Genomic DNA, 21935 nt, shown 5'->3' with positions numbered 1-21935 from the left:
ATTTGGTTGGGGGAAAAAATGATCATATAAACTTGCTCAGAAGGTAATCACTTTTCCCCTATACTAAATAACATTATCAAGAAATTATAATAAAAAACTTAATAACATTATCAAGAAATTATAATAAAAATATAACACCGCAATACAAGCTTTATTTAAGAACTAAAATTGGACAAATAAGTCAGTTTGAGGCGTTAACTCTATCGTCATACAAAAGTATGCACACGCTATCATTCAGCATTTGTCGCAAAATATGTGATCAATGTTTCATAACTTTTACTAAAATTATACCGGTCTAAAACAATTTCCAGTTTTGCCGTAAAATTCCCTTTTTGAAGGGACCACTCCCGAAAGGAAAAACGCTGAATTGCAGCATCACCGTAGTAAATACCTGAAGGACTATAGTAAGGAATACATTGTAAGAATAAAGTTAAGAGAAATAATAAGCGAAAAACAAAGAACTTCGTGTTTCATTATTATGCGTGAAACTGTTGTTGGTATGAAATTTTATGCATATGTTTTAACGCAACCATTTATTAGCAGTCATAAATCTGTCAATTTCTGACAGTAAGATACCTTAAAGCACTGGCTAACAGCTTATGCTCTGGTTTCAATTACATTATGAAAACTAAAACAATGAAATATTTTAGACGCGTTCTGAGAAAACTGGGCAAATGCATGTGCGTAAAGTGTCGTCCCAGATTAGCCTGTGCAGTCCGCACTGGTCAATCAGGGACGACACTTTCCGCCTAAATTGGATTTTTGCTAAGAAGGGATCCTTCATTTAAACGAAAAATGTCATAAAAGCGGAAAGTGTCGTCCCTGATTAGCCTGTGCGCACCGCACATGCTAATCTGGGACGACACTTTACGCAAATGCATTATTCCCAGTTTTCTTAGAACGCGACTCATATATTACAGTCTCGGAATCCAAGGTGATCAGCAAGAGCGTTGGGAACCGTGGACATTTCCACATTTAAAGGTATCGTGAACTAAAGATGTTCACGTCTTATAGACCGACCAACAGGGACCTGGCTCGGCCCACGAGCGTTCTACCGCGTAAGGTAAGCTAGGAAACGAAACAAAATTCTTGAAAAAATTCCCATTGTTTATACATGTGTCAGTAACTGGAATTATATGTAATTTTCTGTTAACTTGGATAAGTAGTATAAATGTACTTCTTGCACATTCCAAGTGGGATCAATCAAATAACGGACATAATGTAAATACAAGATACATGTACACAATATCGCGTACAACTATGTCACATACAGTGCGCAACCCTTCTTGTATGCTTTTTTACCAAGGCTTGATTGCATAAACTCTGCTTTAGTAAATGTCAGCCAAAGCTTTATTTAAACAATAGTGTTTTAAGGGGGGACATCACTCAAGGGTGACAACTTATGAACAACAATTGTATTCAAACTTAATAATTATTTATCACGCTCAATTCTTCGATTGTTCTCCGTACAAACTTAAAGCGACGTCGGCAAGGGTTACCCCGTTCTTCATAAAACCTGTAAATAAAATTAAGAGGGTAACCCAACGGCAGTTAATTGATTAATGAAAAGTAAACAACAGTATCGTGAATTGGATGGCCAGATCTTCAGAGCGATATATTTTTACATTAGCAAGAGCTTTGTTACAAAAAACATAAGTCCCCTTCCTAGATGATGTTGTCAGAGAAAGATAAAGTACTTTTGAGTTATCGAAAGACTCAGAATTGAGATTTCACTTATTTATGTTACTATATCACCCGCTTTTTAGTCGGACGAAACAAAGGTTTGCATGTTCCCCATATGACACTTCGCTTGAATACATTTTGAGTTGTCGCAGGATCGAGATTTTTGGTTTACCTTATTTCTGTTACCATAACATTCACATTTGTCAAACGAAAAAACACACACACTTAAATAACATGCATATTCAACATATGGCCCTCTATCCGCATCCACAGTTTCATTAATTAGCTTAAGTACTTTTTGAGTTATCGGTGGATCCAGATTTTTCGGATAATTTTCACTTATTTCTGTAATCATAAAAACCACAATTTATGTTTGACGAAAAATCTAAAATGACGTGCATATTCCCCTATATAACTCTTTCGACAGCCCGAATTCCATAAACCTAGCTTTAGTACTCTTTGAGATGTCGCAGGATCCAGATTTTTTTGAAAGTTTTTGTAAATGTCCGTACCCATAGAAGCAACAATTGTTGTCGAACGAAACTTGTTTAACAACGTGAATTTTCCCCTATATTGCCTTTTTCGCATACATGAACCAAGTTAAATGAACCTAGCTTTAGTATTTTTGATTTATTGCTGGACCCATACATTTTTCACTTATGTCTGTTACCATAGCAGCCACAGTTTGTGTCCTTGTGTCGGACACAAACTGAAATAACGTTCATATTCGCTAGGCCCCCTTTCAACATACATACTTCCAACAACCTTGCTGAAGTACTCTTTGAGTTATCGAGATCATGGATCTTGATTTTTTTCGGACGGGTTTCGCTTTATGTTTGGAATTTGTAAAAACAGGTCTCACGGACATCGTCCATTTATTAACCCATTTATGTCTTGTGGACTCTCCCATCCTTCTTAATTGGATCAATTTATGTCCAAAATTAGGGATGTCTAGTATATTTATTACTATATTTAGAATATTTCGTACAGAAATTCCTTTAAGCAAACAGCGCAGACCCTGATGAGACGCCGCATCATGCGGCGTCTCATCTGGTTCTTAGAAACGCTGTTTGCTAATGCCTTTTTTTCTAGACGCTAGGCATAAATGGGTTAATCTGTGAATCGTTCCATGAAAATGTAAGTGTTTATGAACAGTAAATTCTCGATTGAATGCAAAACAATTTGTCATTCTTGTAAGTTGAAACTGGCAAAAACAGCGCGCATTCCATTTAATTGGCTTCTTGGTAGTGTTATGTATTCGGCGAAAAAAGGCTTTAAAATCTGTGATGTCAGCAAAGTTACCGGTGCGTGAAATCGTGTGAAATAGAGTTACATTACCGTTTGAAATACATGTAGTTATATAACGCTGAAGGTTACATGTTTATTGCCTAGCGTTAAGTTGCGTAAACCGTGATGTTCCTAAAATAGGTCCAGCAAATTTATTCTTGTGGGTACACTAATTCTAGTAAAAACTGTTTTCGAAAATAGTTATACAGTCGCCTCGAATTTCAGAAAAACGTCATGAAAAAGTTGTCTAAATACAGTGTTTAAAAATAAGTACTTTATTTGCTCATCGCCATAACAAATGTTGATGTAAACAAAATCACGGCATTCCATGACTTTAATGTTCATGGACCTTTTTTAGGATAAAATAACAGTTATTGTTAAATGAGAAAATGACAATTTTCAAAGAATAAAAAAATTATTATATTCAGACAAGCAAAATAACACTTTTTACTATGAAAAAATGTTGAGAATACGTCTGGTTTTTATGCTTAATCAGTGATCGAAATCGGGAAAGTTAAAATCGTTTTCAACGCTTTTCTATTGGTAATTTAGCTAAAAGCGCGAATTATAAAAAAAGCGTTTACAATGCTCTCAAAATGCGGAAACCGTCGTTGTGTACTGGTAGCATGCTTACTTTTGCTTCCAGAGGTACTGAGTTCGAACCCCAGATATTGCATTGTATGTGTCCTTGTTATAATAAAAACTATAAACATTTCAATTTATTACAGATCTGAGATTAATTCATTCAATGACTTTTTTAACAGACAACAATCTGTAAACAAGTCCTTTGGGGTTCTCTTGAATATAAATGGATATGCAGTGTCTATTTCACATCTCATGAAGGTAGTCGGCAGATTCTTGAAATCGGATATGTCATGACATTTAGCACTCGTGAACACTATTATAGAATGTCAGTGTGTAGCGGGTTAGGTTGGATATTTTGGTGTAATTTCCCCGGCCTTAAATACACATGGGGTCGGCCTCCATTGAACGAAAGACGATTTTAGTTGACAGAGATCCCGTTTACCGAGTATAGCTTTAATAGCCTTAATAACATGTTAAACTGATTAAATTCAATATCATGCTGATTAAGTGTAATGATAGCAACCCGTTTTGTTTTCTAATTAACTCGTTAATTCTTGGTCAGGACACTCTGTTGACTTTTATTCACTGCAAGTAGAATAATTATTCAGAGGCGTATCCAGAAGTTTTTCCGAGGGGGGGGGGGCTCAACTGGGGAGGGTGCGGGAGGGGTGTCCCCTTCCATCGTTGATTTTTTTTAATGGTACCTTCAAATGATGCAATTTCATGCTATCTAATCAGCATTTTGCATGATAAAAGTGCATGTAAAACAAGGACTTGAGTTCAGACATCAAGTGTGACAGACACACAGACAGACAGACACACAGGGGTAAATCAAATGTCTCTCAAACCAGTATTTTGTTTTAATAACATTACTACGCTTGAAAATAATTATAGACACGACTAAAATAAGAAAAAAACAGTTTAATTGCATTAAAAATCTTACTTCAACTGAAATAGTCCAAATGTATGCCTTTTCCGTGCATTTTTTCGGTACTCTTCATTAAAATTGCGCATTAATTGCAGGCCACTGCGCTAGTGTAAACACATAATTTCAAGTATTTGATTTATTTTAAAGAAAATTCGTTTACTTTTTCACGATTCCCAGAAATTGTTGCATGGAACAATCTGTGCGCGCACATCGCGAAAATATGAGACATGCCGATATTCACATGTTCAGTGAGTATACCCTGTCCCGATTTGATGATAATTTTATCAAATCTTTTAATAGTAATATATATGCCGAAATTGTATTGGAACAAATTGCGAACGTTGTTGTTGTTTTTTTTTTTCAGTTCTTGAGCACTTTTTCATGTCAATGTTGCTCAAAAGAAGATCGACCGTTAAAACAGAAACTTGTTAAATGGTAAATAAAAGTTATAAAAAAGTAAAATTAATCTTTCGGTTTCTCTAAATTTGTTCAGTAAATCGAATTTTCGGACAGACAGACAGACACACAGGGGTAAATCAAATGTCTCTCAAACCAGTATTTTGTTTTAATAACATTACTACGCTTGAAAATAATTATAGACACGACTAAAATAAGAAAAAAATGTTTAATTGCATTAAAAATCTTACTTCAACTTAAATAGTCCAAATTTATGCCTTTATCGTGCATTTTTTCGGTACTCTTCATTAAACTTGCGCATAAATTGCAGACCAATGCGCTAGTGTAATAACATAATCTCAAGTATTTTATATATTTTAAAGAAAATTCGTTTACTTTTTCACGATTCCCAGAAATTGCTGCATGGAACAATCTGTGCGCGCACATCGCGAAAATATGAGATATGCCGATATCCACATGTTCAGTGGGTATACCCTGTCCCGATTTGATGATAATTTTATTAAATCTTTTAATAGTTATATATATGCCGAAATTGTATTGGAACAAATTGCGAACGTTGTTGTTGTTTTTTTTCAGTTCTTGAGCAATTTTTCATGTCAATGTTGCTCAAAAGAAGATCGACCGTTAAAACAGAAACTTGATAAATGGTAAATAAAAGTTATAAAAAAGTAAAATTAATCTTTCGGTTTCTCTAAATTTGTTCAGTAAATCGAATTTTCGGACAGACAGACAGACACACAGGGGTAAATCAAATGTCTCTCAAACCAGTATTTTGTTTTAATAACATTACTACGCTTGAAAATAATTATAGACACGACTAAAATAAGAAAAAAAAGTTTAATTGCATTAAAAATCTTACTTCAACTTAAATAGTCCAAATTTATGCCTTTATCGTGCATTTTTTCGGTACTCTTCATTAAACTTGCGCATAAATTGCAGACCAATGCGCTAGTGTAATAACATAATCTCAAGTATTTTATATATTTTAAAGAAAATTCGTTTACTTTTTCACGATTCCCAGAAATTGCTGCATGGAATAATCTGTGCGCGCACATCGCGAAAATATGAGATATGCCGATATCCACATGTTCAGTGGGTATACCCTGTCCCGATTTGATGATAATGTTATCAAATCTTTTAATAGTAATATATATATACATGCCGAAATTGTATAGGAACAAATTGCGAAAGATGTAGTTTTTTCAGTTATTGAGTACTTTTTCATGTCAATGTTGCTCAAAAGAAGATCGACCGTTAAAACAGAAACTTGATAAATGGTAAATAAAAGTTATAAAAAAGTAAAATTAATCTTTCGGTTTCTCTAAATTTGTTCAGTAAATCGAATTTTTGAAGTTTTGTTGACCTCATGTCTATTGCAATCGAATACTCTCCCTTTTCGGATGTTACCTCTCGACTCAAGGTAAACAACGCGCGAAGTGTATGTCATTTGCGGATGTGTATGGAACTATCGGCTTTGTGTGGTTAAACACGCTCTAAATAAACAATTTTGACATGGATTTAACAGGAATGAAATAAATCTTTTTAGGTACATCGTTTATTGCGGCAATGTTTGAATTCATTCAGAAATTATTTTAGTTGTTTCCTTAACCGCTCGACTGAAGGTAATTGGAGGATATTTTTTTCACAAGTCCCATGCGGCAGCCATTTGTAAACATTTACCTATAACTAAATGTATCGATGAATTTCATAAGTTGAATGTTTCTCCGTCAGCCAATCAAATAGCGCAGTTTATCACTTACAGTCAATGAAGCGTGCAGTTTAGCTGGCGAAGGTTAGATCGTCTGTACACATGCCTGGGGGCTAATCATACAAATTGACAGCTGTTAATGGCTTATGACAGGAAATACACAAGTGGATTGGAACTGTAAGGGGCTCATTTTTTAAAAATCATATCTAGCCAGCCAGCTGGGGGGGGGGGGGGCTTTAGCCCCATAGCCACCCACCTAAATACGCCTATGATTATGGCAAATGCTGTTTTTTTTTCTAATTCAGAAGAGGTTTTATCCACATTATATTGGTAATAAAACTCGTCGCGCGCTCGCCTTTTTAAAGGGAATTGTTTACAATTTGGCAAATGATTTTAAAGCAAAATTTAATAGATTAAGAAATAAAGTATGCATTATATTCTCACGAGCAAAATAACACGCTCGACTTAAAAAAGAGTTTAACGCGTATTTTTGTTGATAGAAAATCATCAATCAAAATCGGAAAAATAATAAAGCGTTTGTAACTACATCCATAATTAAGAAAAAACTATTTATTACCAACATAGCGTTTAAACTACCACACAATTTCAAAAGCCGGTCTGGTGTAGCGGTAGCGCGTTAGCTTTGCTTCTAGATGCCCCGGGTTAATATCACGAGGGCAGGCACGTGTTTATTTCATCTTTCTTTTATTTCATTACCTTTTTTACTATTCCAGTTTTTTTAGTAGATTCATTTAATCAAAGTTAAAATACAACGTGCTAAAGAGCATCCAGGATTGTAATAACTGTGTTTAGCACTTACATTGCGAGGTAATCAATACTTGAATGCGTTCAACCGCAAAATGCGAACTTGTAACAGGTTTAACCACGCGATGTAGCGCAAATACTGTAAAAGTTAGCAAGTGCTAGAAAGTACTTCAGTACATAGATTCATCGAAGGGTTTAACAGAAAATTTACATAAATGTGAACATAACTAATTTAAAAAAAACGACAACGACCAATTAAGCGTTACAATTCCCGAGCCGACAATTACCAATCGAGCTTTAATTAGTATCTTACTTGGTGTAGAGGACTCTCGTAGGCCCATCCGTCAGTTTATCACATCAATTGTTTTAATCCAGTATCCCGGACTCTTATGCAATTATAGTAACATATAAATTTTCACTTGCTCGACTATATACTGAATTTCTACTATCCCCGGGCTGTCGGGCCTGTGGTTTAGCTTGAAATTCGTAGAATAATAATATTGTTTCGAGATAGTACCTAAAGGCCTGTTCTTTCTTTCTTTCTTTCTTTCTTTCTTTCCTTCTTTTCTTCTTTTCTTTCTTTCTTTCTTTCTTATTTTTTTTCTCTTTTCTTTCTTTCTTTCTTTCTTTCTTTCTTTCTTTCTTTCTTTTCTCTCTCTCCTCTCTCTCTCTCTCTCTCTCTCTCTCTCTCTCTCTCTCTCTCTCTCATTCTCTCTCTCTCTCTTTCTTTCTTTCTTTCTTTCTTTCTTTCTTCTTTCTTTCTTTCTTTCTTTCTTTCTTTCTTTCTTTCGTTCGTTCGTTCGTTCGTTCGTTCGTTCTGTCTTTATTTCGTTCGTTCTGTCTTTCTTTCTTATTGATTGCAACGTGTATTATAAGCTATTACAATAGTCTTCGGTACTGCTTGAAAGTATGTCATATGATGAGCTAACCAAGTGCTTAGAAGTATTTCCGAGAAAATTACTTCACCATTTTTTTGTTTGCTTGTCTTTTAACACATATGCGCTTCACATAAGGCTATGATGACTTTTTCAGGTACTCCGCGACATAGGCACCCTGCTAATCGAGGGACCGGTCGGGGTCGGTGATTAGGAGATTGTAGGGGATGAGCTTGGTTTCCCCGAAGCCGACCTCGTCTTTATGCGACGCGAGCCCGCGGCCGGTGCAGACATGTTGGAGCGGTGGGCGAGAAGAGGTCCCGCCTCTACTCTCTACGTGCTTCATACAGTGCTGAGGAGTGTCGACAGAGAGGACTGTTTGCTTCTTCTTGAGAGATCCATATACAGTATGTATTGTTCGTAGTTAGTTATGGCGATTATTTGTTGTATTGAGTATGGGCTCTTCTTATTTGTATTAGGTCTGAGTACTTCTGTGTTGTATTGGGTCATTCTTCTAATATGGCGCATATATACACGTGGACATAACAATATACAAGACATCCTTCTACTTGGACCATGAACATATCGGCATCACGCTTATATTAGATCATTACTTGGTCGTCGGTACCATCGTCAAGAACCAAGCCAAGTTATACTTTTTTTCAAATTGACTCGAGTGTAAACATGTATGAAAAATCACCATGTTTTTTTACTGCAGTTGCTGTCGCCTTCGTCAAGCCCATGGTATAACGTCGGATTCCAGAGTACAATTCTTTAATAAAGCAACCTTTATTTCACTGTAGCCCGAGTCGTCTGCGTCAATCTCATGGCTTGCATAAAGCACGAGGACAGCCTCGAGATCAATCACGTCTCTGCGCAGGTGTGTGCCGATGCAAGCCTCGCGGAGAGCCTAGCGGGCGTTTTAGAGACGCCTCTAGAGGAAAAATTCCGACTATTAGACCCGGGCGTAACGTGGACAGGCTCGATCGCTAAGGACTTCAAGGTATGAGCATTACTATTGTACTCATCTTGTATAATAACATCATTTTCTCATGCCATGCTATTAGCGGCTACACGGAGATACATTTTGATATCATGTTTTTATAACCCAGCAAACGATGTCTCACATGTCCGCATATAATATTACACGATTGTGGATCGTACTAATTCTTCATTTCAAAAGCGATTGAATTAAAAGAAATAAGTCATCAGCGTGAAGCTTTCATTTTAAAAGAAGTCGCTAATAAAAACGATGTAGAATGCCAGCATTTATCTCGCAGTGCCTTCGTATATTCGGAATGTTTTGTTTATTTTCTTACAGGGAAGACAGCTGACGATTCTGAAACTTTCAAAACTGACACCCATGGTACAGGACCCCACTGTTGACTCCAGTGTCGATATTGACAACACCGTGAGTGCGCGCATCAACCTACCCATGAACTATAACCATCCCAGGCACTTCTATCTGAATATACCATATGAGGACATGGGAACGTCACCAAATTCCCGAAAACATAGTTTGGAAACGAATGTTTCGCCGATTGTTAAAGTCCCAACTAGCACATCAGTGGCGAAAAAAAGTTTTACCAATTATAACAACAGTGACCCAACAGTGTGTTATGCAAATATGTCATCGCAACGTGAATCTGAAGACACGTTGCATGGCAAAAAGAGACACCCGCAAGTAATCTTTACGAATACCGTCGACAGCAAACAGTCCTCAACATCACCGATGTCTGAGTGTATTCAGCGGCCGGGAAGTTATGCAAAAGACTCAAAGAGTGGCGCTAAACAAACAATCACAATGGAACGCAACATGCAAAAGAATTTTGATGAAATTTGTAAGAAATCGGACCATGAGAAATATGTAGATATGCGCAAATCATGTAGTGATTGCAACGGGAATTGTGTTCATGTAAGCAACGAAAACAGCTATGTTAAACAGATTTTCAGAAATCCAGTTGCGTGTGAAAACCAAACAGATTTAAATGTACGTAATATCTCAAATCTTTCGAGGCAGAACTCGGCGAACACTAACAACAGTTACGGCTCCGATTGTTGTAATAGCGATGAAGATAAAACCATGAATTCAGAGGAAATAATCAATGGGATTGGTGAGGATGATGTGTTTCGACGTGAAATTGTAAGTGAAAAACAAAACGTTCAAGATGGCGAGTTCGTTGACACCGACATGTTATGTGATAGCTTTGATAAATGTAGTGCCATCGGAGATGATAAGGGGGCAGTTCTTAATGAAACGGTCTCTGAAATGATGCAAAGTTTTGGTGATGGTATTAATGTAGAATCGCCCGTTAACGTGACAGCAGAAACTGCAGGTAACTTGGGTGAAAATCCAGTGTACCAATCAGACAGTTTCATAACGTATGTAAAAGAGTACATGTTTTCGCAAAAAGAAAACGGTACCGGTCTTGTTAATTTAAATGACTGTGATAAGCCAACACGTTGCGAAAATAAAAGAAAGTTTTACAGTTGCTTGAGCTATACCAAAGTAGTACACGAATCGTATCACGAAGGAAATGTATCGCGCTTCGACAAGGAAGAACTCTCTGATGATTCCACAACGCATCTGAAGACGCTGTTCACATCTGCAACACATGCTAATGAAGATATAACCGATCAGGTAGAAGAACATGGTGAGGGAATGGTAAACAATTGTGATATCTCCGACAAAGATGACATTCCGAACTATTTGGATTTCAATAAGTTTCTACAGAACAGCGAAGAATCACCAACTATGGGTGATCTAGAAACCAGAATGGACCATCACGAATGTTCTGCAGATAGGTTTTCACCAATAAACTACGCTTTGTTTGATTGTTATAGGAACAGATTCACAAATGAAAGAAATGAGAGTTTTGAAAACGATGAGAATAGGTACGAGGACTTAAAACAGACCGACGAGTCAAACTATGTTGGTTACCGGTCTGGTAGACAAAGGGATATGACAACACTAGCTGAAATATTTTCTCCAACACCAAGCGTTGTTGAACAAGATAAAAGCAGTATTGCTGATGAAAAGGTGAGGCGAAAGCGATTTCCTGGGCGATACAATACCCGGAAGACAGAGAATACAACAAAAAGTGCACTTTGTCAAATGTGTAGCAACGACAGCATTATAAACAGTGTTTTGACCGCTGTTGCAACCAACGTAGAGACGTCTTCTGCAAACATAATGGAACAAAAGAAACCAGTTTGTGCCCAGAAACCAAGCAAATTGAAAAGATCAAAACCAGTGCCCAGAATAAGATATTCAAAAGTGAAGACTCATTAAATTCTTCAAAAAAGTCCGGTATTGAAAATTCAGTAAGAATGACAGCGTGGCAAAGTTCAGAGAGACTGAAGCCAGAACTGGAAAATAGTCCCTTTTCCAAGCCCGACAGTAATGAATCACAGAGTACACGTGGCATATCGCCCAAGGAAATGGAGCCAACAAATGGTGATGGTCACGAACGTACGTTGTTAGAAAGAACAAATACGAGAGATTCATCTGAGAGTCGAATTCGTGTATGCCAACCAGTTCCCAGAAGAAGAAATGTGTGTGCCAGCAATATGCAAACAGCCGGTACACTATTTGACGGGTTTCGCTCAGTATCATTTTCAAGTCAATCAAGCTCCGATTTATCTGGAACAGAAAGTGAAAATTTGTCAAGCTCCTTGTCGGGACGAAATAGGTCTGTCAACTTCAGCCCGAAGGTCGAAATAGTGAACTCGGACCCTTCGGCACGAACAGAAATTCCAGAGCTGACTTTACGCGCCTCATTTTCGAGTAGGTCTCTAGACCACTTGTTGGAAGGGGACCATGTGTTCGGCCACTACCGGGCAATACTAGCAGGCTACCCTGGGTGGTGTCCTATGGAAACAGACTACACTGTAAGTGTACTAGTACAATTGAACTTCATGGGCGTTATTTTGTCGTTTTTCGATTTAAAAATCACGTTTACCTCATATTTCAAAGGAACTGGTCACGACATATTCGTATGAAATGAAATAAAAATATGGTATATTTCCTTTATTTGAAGAACGATCCATAGCAATAATAATGGTATTTCCTTGAGAATTACCATGTTATTAAAACAAAAAACAAAACTGATTTTCGAGTCTTTAGGTACAGCACATGAAACAAATCAGTCAACATAATGTAGGTATTCTTTGAAGCACTCAAACTTTGAAGCAAGATCTAGTTCAAGATGACAATTTCAGGTTCCAAGAACAATGACCACGGCACTACCACGCCTTGGAACTTACGTCATCTGGTATAGCAGAAAGAAACACTGCCTTGTGATCACTATCAGGCAAGTCAATATACAGAAATATACCAACACCTCATATGGAATGCAGTAGTGTAACAAAGTTATTCAATGCATGTGAAATACAAAGTGTATCTACTTTAATAACATGTTTACTCTAATAAGACATTTAAAGGACGCCGAAATTTGCAGACCATTACTACTATTTTTTATGCTAGTTACACATAAAATCACACAATTTAAAGAAATGTCTATTTTTTTAAACTACACAATTTCTAGATCTAGTAATTCATGCATATTTACTGTCGATTTTAGTTTTTCTGGACGGCTTATTCACTATAGAATTCGCATGAAAGTGAACAACATTGGACACGGGCAGGATTTCTCCTTTTTCATCACTAAGGACCTCCATTTCACCAACATTATTGCGCTTCTGGACTACTACCAAACCCAGGGACTGGCCGTTGTTGATAACGAGAACAGAACGCCTGGTCACCAGAAATTGGTGCCAATGGCAACTGCTGTGCGCGTGAAATATACCACTAGTGTTTGACGATGGCAGTTTCGTGAATGTATGTGTTCAAGTGGTTTGAAGTAATAATTCACAAACAACTTTTGTATATCTAAGTGCATTTTGTTTTACATACTACAAAAATTGTTTACTCAAAACAAGTTTTGAGCTTCAAATGATTGTATATAGAGTGATTGCTTTGATATTAATGCATTATACTGCCCCTGTATGTTCAACTTTTTGATTTGATGTGTGTTATATATTTAATATTTTGCATATGTATATTTCTATGGGCAAATATAGTGTTAAAAAGGCAGCTAGCAACCATTCTTAAATCTTGAACTAGAAAAACTACATGAGGGGGGGGGGGGGCAAAGTTCTAAACAAGATGTGTTTGTGAAACACAATGTCCCCCTATATGACGTTTGACCTTGTAGGATGACCTTGACCATGACCCTTTACCATTCAAAATGTGCAGCTCCATGAGATACACATGCATTTCAAATATAAAATTGCTAGCTTCCATATTGCAGAAGTGACATTACATGAGCAATTTTGACCCATATATTTGACCTTGAAGGATGACCTTGACCTTTCACCACTAAAAATGTGCAACTCCATGAGATACACATGCATGCCGAATATCAAGTTGCTATCTTCAATATTGCAAAAGTATTCATAAGATTAGCGATTTGGGCCACATATATTTGACCTCTGACCTTGAAGGATGACCTTGACCTTTCACCACTCAAAATGTGCAGCTCCATGAGATACACATGCATTCCAAATATCAAGTTGCTATCTTCAATATTGCAAAAGTACTCATAAAATGAGCGATTTTGGCCACATATATTTGACATCTGACCTTGAAGGATGACCGTGACCTTTTACCACTCAAATTGTGCAGCTCCATGAGATACACATGCATGCCAAATATCAAGTTGCTATTTTGAATATTGAAATACTGCAAAAGTGTACATTAAATGAGCGATTTTGACCCATATATTTGACCTTTGACCTTGAAGGATGACCTTGACCTTTCACCACTCAAAATGTGCAGCTCCATGAGATACATATGCATGCCAAATATCAAGTTCCTATCTTCAATATTGCAAAAGTTATTGCAAATGTTAAAGTTGGCGCAAACCAACGAACCAACAGACAAACCAACCAACAGACCAACAGACAGGGCAAAAACAATATGTCCCCCACTACTATAGTGGGGGATATAAAAATGGAAAAACGATTTCAAAATATTTATTCATTTCTGAAAACATGTAGGACGCTGTCTAAACTACTACCAAAACTATTACCAAAATTCAGCCATCTACATGTATAGTTTATCCGTGGTCACATCCGAAAAGTAACATACTAGCAAACTATTAATAACTGTTTTAAAATAATACTGATAAATATACAGCTCATAAATAGTATTAATAATGCGAAAATAGAATGCAGTGAAAATATATTTTAATGAAATACTTTTTTATGGAAAGACATGCTGCACAGATTACCTATCACTGTTTGTAAATATACGTAGCTGTTCAGTTTTAAAGCCACACACCTTAAAATGAAAGTTAATTTTAGTATATATAAGAAACATATTTTATCTATGCCATTTGAATATATCTTCATTCCGTCTTTTTAGGCACTTTAAAACATAAAAATAATCGTGTTTGTTGACATGGACGTATATGTCTAGAAATCCTTCTTTCGATTTTAAATGCGGTACCGTTTGAAAAATAATAAATTACTTGCTAACTAGGCTATAGCTTTAATTTCATCTATGCAAATTAGAATATATCTGGTGTTACATGGTATAAATCCGTTTTTTTTGCGCATTACAACTTAAATATTATCGCGTTTGTCGAAATAGACATACACCGTATAACAATCCTACATTCGGTTTTAAACTAAAAAAATAGTATATTACTTGCTAACTAGGCTATAGATTTAATGACAATTTTGCACACTTTCAAATTGCATATATATGTATTGATTCACATGTATTTAATTTCAGGAATGTGGCTTTAAGCATGTTTTTGTAAATAAAAGAACAAAATAAATTGAGTGCTGTTGCTGAATAAACATTTGCAGTATGTTCCGTCGTGTGCATTTATCTATTAATGCAATCAATTGTTTATTATCAATTTATTATTGATGCATTTCAGGAAATTTTTAGTCTAAGCAATATGTAACTGAACAGAAACAGTACTAATTGAAAACTGCAAGTTACAAAGCCAGAAATACAACTCAAACTCGAAACATTCTCCAAAGATCTGTATATTTCACATGAATGCGAAAAAAAAACTTACTCAAAATAACAAACGGTCAAAGATATAATGTAGCACAATTCAAATATCTTTTTAAATTTCAAGGTAAACAAAATCCCTTGGTTTGTGTAACCATGCACACAAGTACTTAAGTTAACAGTAAAGTTTTACAATTCAACTACTTGGTATAACAATTCAACTTGCATGTAACACTAATACTTAATTGTGCTATATATTCATTGAACAAGTTCACAGTAAACAATGCTTGCTGCCAGTGAGTGAACATCATACTGGTGTACAAGAGTACATATAAATATAAAGTTCCGGTAATACAAATTGCTGCCAAATAAAACATTTTTGAGATCATTACAAACATATGAACTTGAACTGATGTATCAAATGAGTTTTTCTTAAAAGGACTTGTTCACAGTTTCGCAAAAGTGGTAATGAAATAAAAAGTCGTCAAATTAAAAAAGAGTGCATGCATAATATCCAAACTAGCAAAAAATAAACAATCCGGAGTTCATTTGTTAAAATAAATAAATAAAAATTGGAAAAATAATGAAGCCTTTGTAATGCTTTTCATTGATTATTTACCCCAAACCTGGCTACCCGACATCACATCTAACTTGTTTTACACTTCCCTCCTTATTTGAAAGCCTTCGTTGTGTAGGGAAAACACGTTAGCTTCTGCTTCCAGAGGTATTGGGTTCAAACCTCCAAGTCAGGCACACCTTTTTAGTTTTATCTTTTTCTTTTTTATTATAATTTTTTTTAAACAATTCCAATAAGTTCATTTGTGTTATTAAATTCCTTTAGGGACATTTTTATATATCATGAAAATCTGTGAACAAGACCGTTTAAGTGCACTACAGGCATTGACAAATGGATGGATGTTGTCAATAATTTGCATCTTACTAATCATTTTGTCCCATAATGAAAATAAAACTTTCTATAAATACCAAACATGTTGTTAATGAAATTAAAAACACAACTGTCAACAGCAACATAAAAGGCAATATACTCTCACCTTTAATCAATCATGAACATTTTACATTATCAGAATGATTCATTTTAATTGGAAATCAAACAAAAAAGATGTGCATTTTACAATTTTATATTCCCATTTTTGTTGATTTTTTCGGCAACTTGCAAACGCATACATGCATGAACACGTATCTATTAGTTTCAGTTAAAATGAATTAAGTTGATTGCATCATTTTACTGACTATTAATTCGTACAAATTATGCAGATAGCTTCTATACAAAACAATTGGCCTACCTTTTAAGATACAAACAGCGAAAAGCACTAGTGTTATTAAGTTGCATTATTTGATTGAATTTTTCTTCTGATTTTAACTTTAAATAACACTATTTTAATATTGGCACAACAACAAATGGGAACTGTTAAAGGGGCATATCAACAGTCATTATACTTTTTCAGAATATGCTTTAGTATTAAACTTGTTAAACCATCTTTATTATTTTTTAATAACAATTAAAACATTTTATTTGTAATGCAGTCCTCTTTTTACAAGAAATACTGCTGGAAAGAGACACTAGTATTCAACAAGACAGATTATTCAGTAAATGACACAATGCATACATCTGTTATTGCAATAAATACACATGAAAAGAAACATGAAACACAAGGTAAAATACAAGCAATTTTTCAACATTAACATTATATTTTCTTTACTTTTACATGCTTAGCAAATCACTAACTGAAATGACAGCGTAAAATATAAAAACAGTAAGACATAAACAATTGTGAATAAAATAAAGCGAAAATATATATAACAAAAACTTATTGCATTTGTTATTTAAAATTTCTAATTATTAACAAGAAATATCTTTAAAAAAAGATATACGGCGTTGATTGTGGTCGATGTTTATGAACGATCAAAAGTTATCTCTATGAGATAAAAAGTAGCGGATGCCTTTTTTCTGCGCAGTTCTTAGCTACATCACAAGCAAATCAATTACGGGGTGTTGCGCCAGATTTCGTGGCTTATTTTGCTTTATGTGATATTATTACTCAGATATCTATATTTACAGAATAGAAAAACACAAGAAACATGAAAATAAACGAGTGCATATAGGTCAGCCGGCAATACTCGAATCTTATTTAATTGCATAATTATAGTATAGTGAATTATTGTGCTCATGCTTAATAAACTGGTCTAAATGGATAAATATTTCTAATTAATTTTATCAAAATTGGTCCTTATCATGCAAATGTTGAAAACATATTAAAAATCGATGATTGACATACCACATCTTTATTTAGTATCTTTCTGATCAAAACAGACTTCAAGTGCACAAAGTTTACGAGACGGCGTTTATATAAAGATTTCTGCAACTGACCGCAAACTGACCTTGAAACCTTGCGGATTGGAATGCAATGCATTAAAGTTAGGTAACAATTCTGCTGCTGAAACGACGGCTTGTTTACGCCAACAGTACACGACCAAGGCAACAGCTGTGCCTAAAATATTGATATATCGACAAAGCGAATAAACAAACTATTTACTCCATCAGACAAAAATAGCATAGATTACAATTTTTTCCTTCAATGAAAAGATCGCAACCCCTTCTGCGAACTCCGGTGATGACCTGTATATAAACTCTGACTTTTACACACTGGCTTCGAATTGACCCGAAACCTCGCGAGTTGAAATGCAATGCAAGTAAGTACTAAATATGAGAATATAGCCTTTAGTATAAACGCTTTTGCGCTGGTAATTCTCTGAAAATAAAAGGTGAACGCACAAACTGTATTTATGTCGAAAATTGATTGTAAAACTGTTCTATCTATTGAGCCTTTTAATTAGAGATAAAATTGTTTCATGCAGTAAAACAGTGTTACAAAGACGCGGTTATGTTTCCAATGTTCTGGTGTTATACTCAACTCAGCCAATGGAATAAATGAAGTGTATTCATTCGTACCTAGCCGCGGTAAATTTTATTTGAATATTATTGGACACTTACAAAGGTCAAGTCAGGGTGAAAAGCTGGCTTAAAACAGCTTACGCCGAAAAAAAATTGTTATTTGTTTAGGTTGAGTAAAGAGTTTTTTGTTTTGCTAAACAATAAACATGAGTTCCAGCGTTGCAGAATAAGCCTGATCAAAGGCAAAGATTCCATTAATCTTAAAAGGATGTATTAATTTGATCCAGAGAAAACAGTGCATACAGCAAGCAACAAGCCATACAACCAGATCTTCAACATTTAACATATAAATCACATTTAATTGAAATAATTAAAATACAATCACTAGCCAGGTCTGTAGGTAAGAAACCCACACAAATCTTCAGCATAAAACCTCGATTGTATGGTACCTCAAGTAATTAAGCAGAAACTGTTGTTCTACTTTAACCCTTACAACGCTGGAACTAAATTTTAAAGGCCTTTGCAAACAGTTTGGATCCTGATGAGATGCCACATTCTATGCAAACAGTTTGGATCCAGATGAGATGCCACAGAATGTGGCGTCTCATCAGGATCCAAACTGTTTGCTATTCTGATAGTTTTCTTTGAAAAAATTCTAAGAAAATGCTAATTTAGAAATTCAGCAGACTACATTTTAGCAGACTACAAATTTCCCAGCATGCAAAGGGTTAAGAAAAGGTGACCTCAGCATCAATCCACTGGCACTTACTGCAATCCAAAGCTTAGTCTACCTGACAGCAACCTACACACTCAAGTTCAGTGCACTACCTCCATACAAACTCAAGTTACATACCGTAGTTGAAACTTTTTTTTATCTAGTAACACTTACAGTGACCTTTCCCTCAACCCGATTGGTCCCTTATGCAACTCCAAGCTCGGTATGCAGGTAAGACACCTAAACACATATTTCCTTGCAATACTTTCTTTTAAACCAACCTTATTGAACAGAAACCGTTATTTTTTTAGTAACTATGACCTTGACCTTACCAGCCCAATATGCTATCCCAAGCTAGATCTCCATATGTGAGCTACACACTACATTGTATACTTTAGTTACAATGACCTTGAACTTGATCTGAATAGCCCCATCAACGTGTCATCAAATGTGGTCAACAAATTAAAGCAATTGACCTAAAAAAATCTAGAGAGCAGACAATATTAATGTTGTAAATTTGGAATCATTCAAGGGTCATAGTAATAAACTTATACTTCTTCAGGTAATTTGGCTGGTAATTTAACTCGGTGGAGAGTATATGCCAACAAACATCATTAAAGTTTCCTGATGTTCCTATTTAAACTTCCTATAATATCGAGTCAGAGAACAATGTTATTTTGGCCTTGTTTTATTTAAGGGCAATAATTCAAAAGTGCTAAATACGAAGTTGCAGGTAATCAAAATTGGCCAAGATATTGTGCCCATACACATTATTACCAAGTTTCTTAATGATCCGATTAAAACTCTTTCCGATAATGAGAGGACATCATTCTCCTCGAAGCCATCCGCCCGCCTGACACAGGTATCCACATATAATACTCTTTTAATATAATACTATTATAATAGGTCCGTTTAAGGGAGATATACTTCACTAACACTTAAAAAAATAAAACATGCTAACATGCGCAAAACAATATATATAGTGTGCAATGCCAATATCAAATACTATTACATACACTTTATACATTCAAAATTAAACAACTCAAACAGTTTCATCATTGATTATGCAAAAAACCAATTGCTGCCTTTTTGTATAATTTGTGTATACTGCATGGTGATTTACAGGAAAATTTGTTCAGAACATATATTGAACAAAAGTAGTCACTAAAGTACATCATGAATGATTGGTATTCTATTAAAACAATATAACGGAACACATACGTCTTATGTTTTAACCATTTATTAAAGCTGTAAATTTTTGTTATTTAATTGATGAGCTCCGACAAAGTACTCTTGATTAATCTCTTTTATTGGACCTTTGACCTTTACCTTTACCTAGTGACCAGGATATTCCACCAGACAGTCTGGTCTAAAATGCTCATCACTTCTGCCAAATTATTTAAATTCCCATCCATGCTTCAAAAAGTTAACAACTGGACAGATTGTTTTGGGTTGATTTGACCTTGTTCCTTGAATTGAACTCTTGACCTGGAATCAAGGGCCTTCCATTTTGTGCTTAAACTCTGTCTGATCATTCAGTATTTTTTGCCTTAATATCCAAAGTCTGTTTGGTCGAAACCCACCTGAACCACCACCAACCTGCCTGCTTTGGATTTGCCATAATACAATTGTTAATCAGACGTAAAGAAATGAGCCGTGCTCTGTGAAAAGGGATTGAATACATGTGCAGTTCGCACAGGCTAATCAGGGACAACACTTTCAGCCTAAACTAGATTTTTGCTTAGAAAAGACTTCCTTCAAATGAAAAATAAAATAAAAGCGGAATGTGTGGTCCCTGATTACGCTGTGCAAACTGCGCAGGCTAATCTAGAACAACACTTTACGCACATGCATTAAACCCACTTTTCACAGAGCACCACACAAATTATTATTATTGAAAAATCTACTACATTTTAATAAGCTGTGGTTTCAGAGAAGTTGTTGATGGTGGGAAAAAAAGGCCGCACAAGGAATGATTTAGAGATAATTTCATTCTTTAAATAGCTGAAATTGTTTATAGGAATAAAGTTCAGATTTCAGTACCCTTTTTTGCTGAATTACTATAAAACAAGAAATACCTTACCAAATGCAAATGCTGTTGACACATAAATTCATAGATAGTAAATCATTGAATAATAAAGTGAAATACCTGAGTGTAATTTAAGCTAGGAAATGAAATATATACCAAACCATTAACTGCAAATTCTTTTCAAGATATATAAACCATGAATTAACGTCTATTAATGTCAATGTACATGAGCAGGAAATACTTCAAATACCGAAGCATTAACTGTTTACAGTCACTGTTAAAAAGCACAAAATATCATAAAAATGCACATCCTGTAAAAAAAACACATTTCTTTAATACTTGTTTATCCCAGAAGTTTTTGAATAAAACTAATCCTGCTATCTCATTAACATTAACATGTGGTACAAATATTTTACAACTTGTCATTTTGACCCATTTAAATGAGGGGAATAACTATTTAACTACAACTCCGCGAATTGGATGTGTCGCCTGATGGTAGCATACCTGTGTTACTTGTTTACTATTATAACAGGGATGGGACATTTATTCTTAATGTTGTTACAATCAAACTTTTTCTCTTTTTTGTCGTATTTAGCAATACTGTAAAACCATTGAATTTCGTGTGGTACGAATTTTCGTGGATTTCGTTGTTCCGCTGAACCACGATTCAAGTACCAACGATTATTTTTACATTTTTATTCCGAAATCGGTCCTTTCCGAATGTCTTTGCCGACATTCTCTATTGTTTCGGTTATCTGAGATATTTTATTGAGATATGCTAGGTAATACAATATGTTGTTTTCTTGATAAGTGTTTGGGTAATAATACTTTTTAAATCAAGCACAGTATATAAACTGTACATCAACCATTGTTCTCTTTTACGTGACTTGTCAAATTAACAGTTTGCAGATTTATAATATATGTCAATTAGTGCCAATTAAAGTTAAAAGAGACATAACTGTTCACACCTGTATTTTGGGGACCTTATTACTCAATTGT

General features: G+C 35.2%; 3 protein-coding genes across 5 annotated transcripts in view; 2 read left to right on the top strand and 1 right to left on the bottom strand.

Annotated features, from left to right (window-relative positions):
- Positions 1 to 21935, bottom strand: part of LOC127877385 (uncharacterized) — a 130171-nt gene that overhangs the window by 7328 nt on the left and 100908 nt on the right. Inside the window, exon 7 of one of the 3 annotated variants that reach the window (XR_008048420.1) lies at positions 13703 to 13765. The exons of the other annotated variants lie outside the window; for them this stretch is intronic. The gene's annotated coding sequence lies outside the window, so the exon portion shown is untranslated. Of the gene's footprint in view, positions 1 to 13702; positions 13766 to 21935 lie in introns of those variants that run through there. 3 annotated transcript variants of the gene reach the window in all.
- On the top strand, positions 8511 to 11540 carry LOC127868293 (uncharacterized). The gene is made up of 3 exons (XM_052409966.1): positions 8511 to 8655; positions 9052 to 9251; positions 9570 to 11540. Exons 1-3 carry the CDS (start codon positions 8511 to 8513, stop codon positions 11538 to 11540), a joined length of 2316 nt encoding a protein of 771 aa, XP_052265926.1.
- On the top strand, positions 11380 to 13336 carry LOC127865032 (uncharacterized). Its single transcript, XM_052404907.1, has 3 exons — positions 11380 to 12139; positions 12470 to 12561; positions 12832 to 13336. Exons 1-3 carry the CDS (start codon positions 11579 to 11581, stop codon positions 13067 to 13069), a joined length of 891 nt encoding a protein of 296 aa, XP_052260867.1. The 5' UTR covers positions 11380 to 11578; the 3' UTR covers positions 13070 to 13336.

The sequence above is a fragment of the Dreissena polymorpha genome, chromosome 1 (assembly GCF_020536995.1).
Source record: "Dreissena polymorpha isolate Duluth1 chromosome 1, UMN_Dpol_1.0, whole genome shotgun sequence".
NCBI lineage: Eukaryota > Metazoa > Mollusca > Bivalvia > Myida > Dreissenidae > Dreissena > Dreissena polymorpha.
The sequence above is the reverse complement of the archived record's forward strand: the minus strand, read 5'-3'. Positions and strand labels throughout refer to the sequence as shown.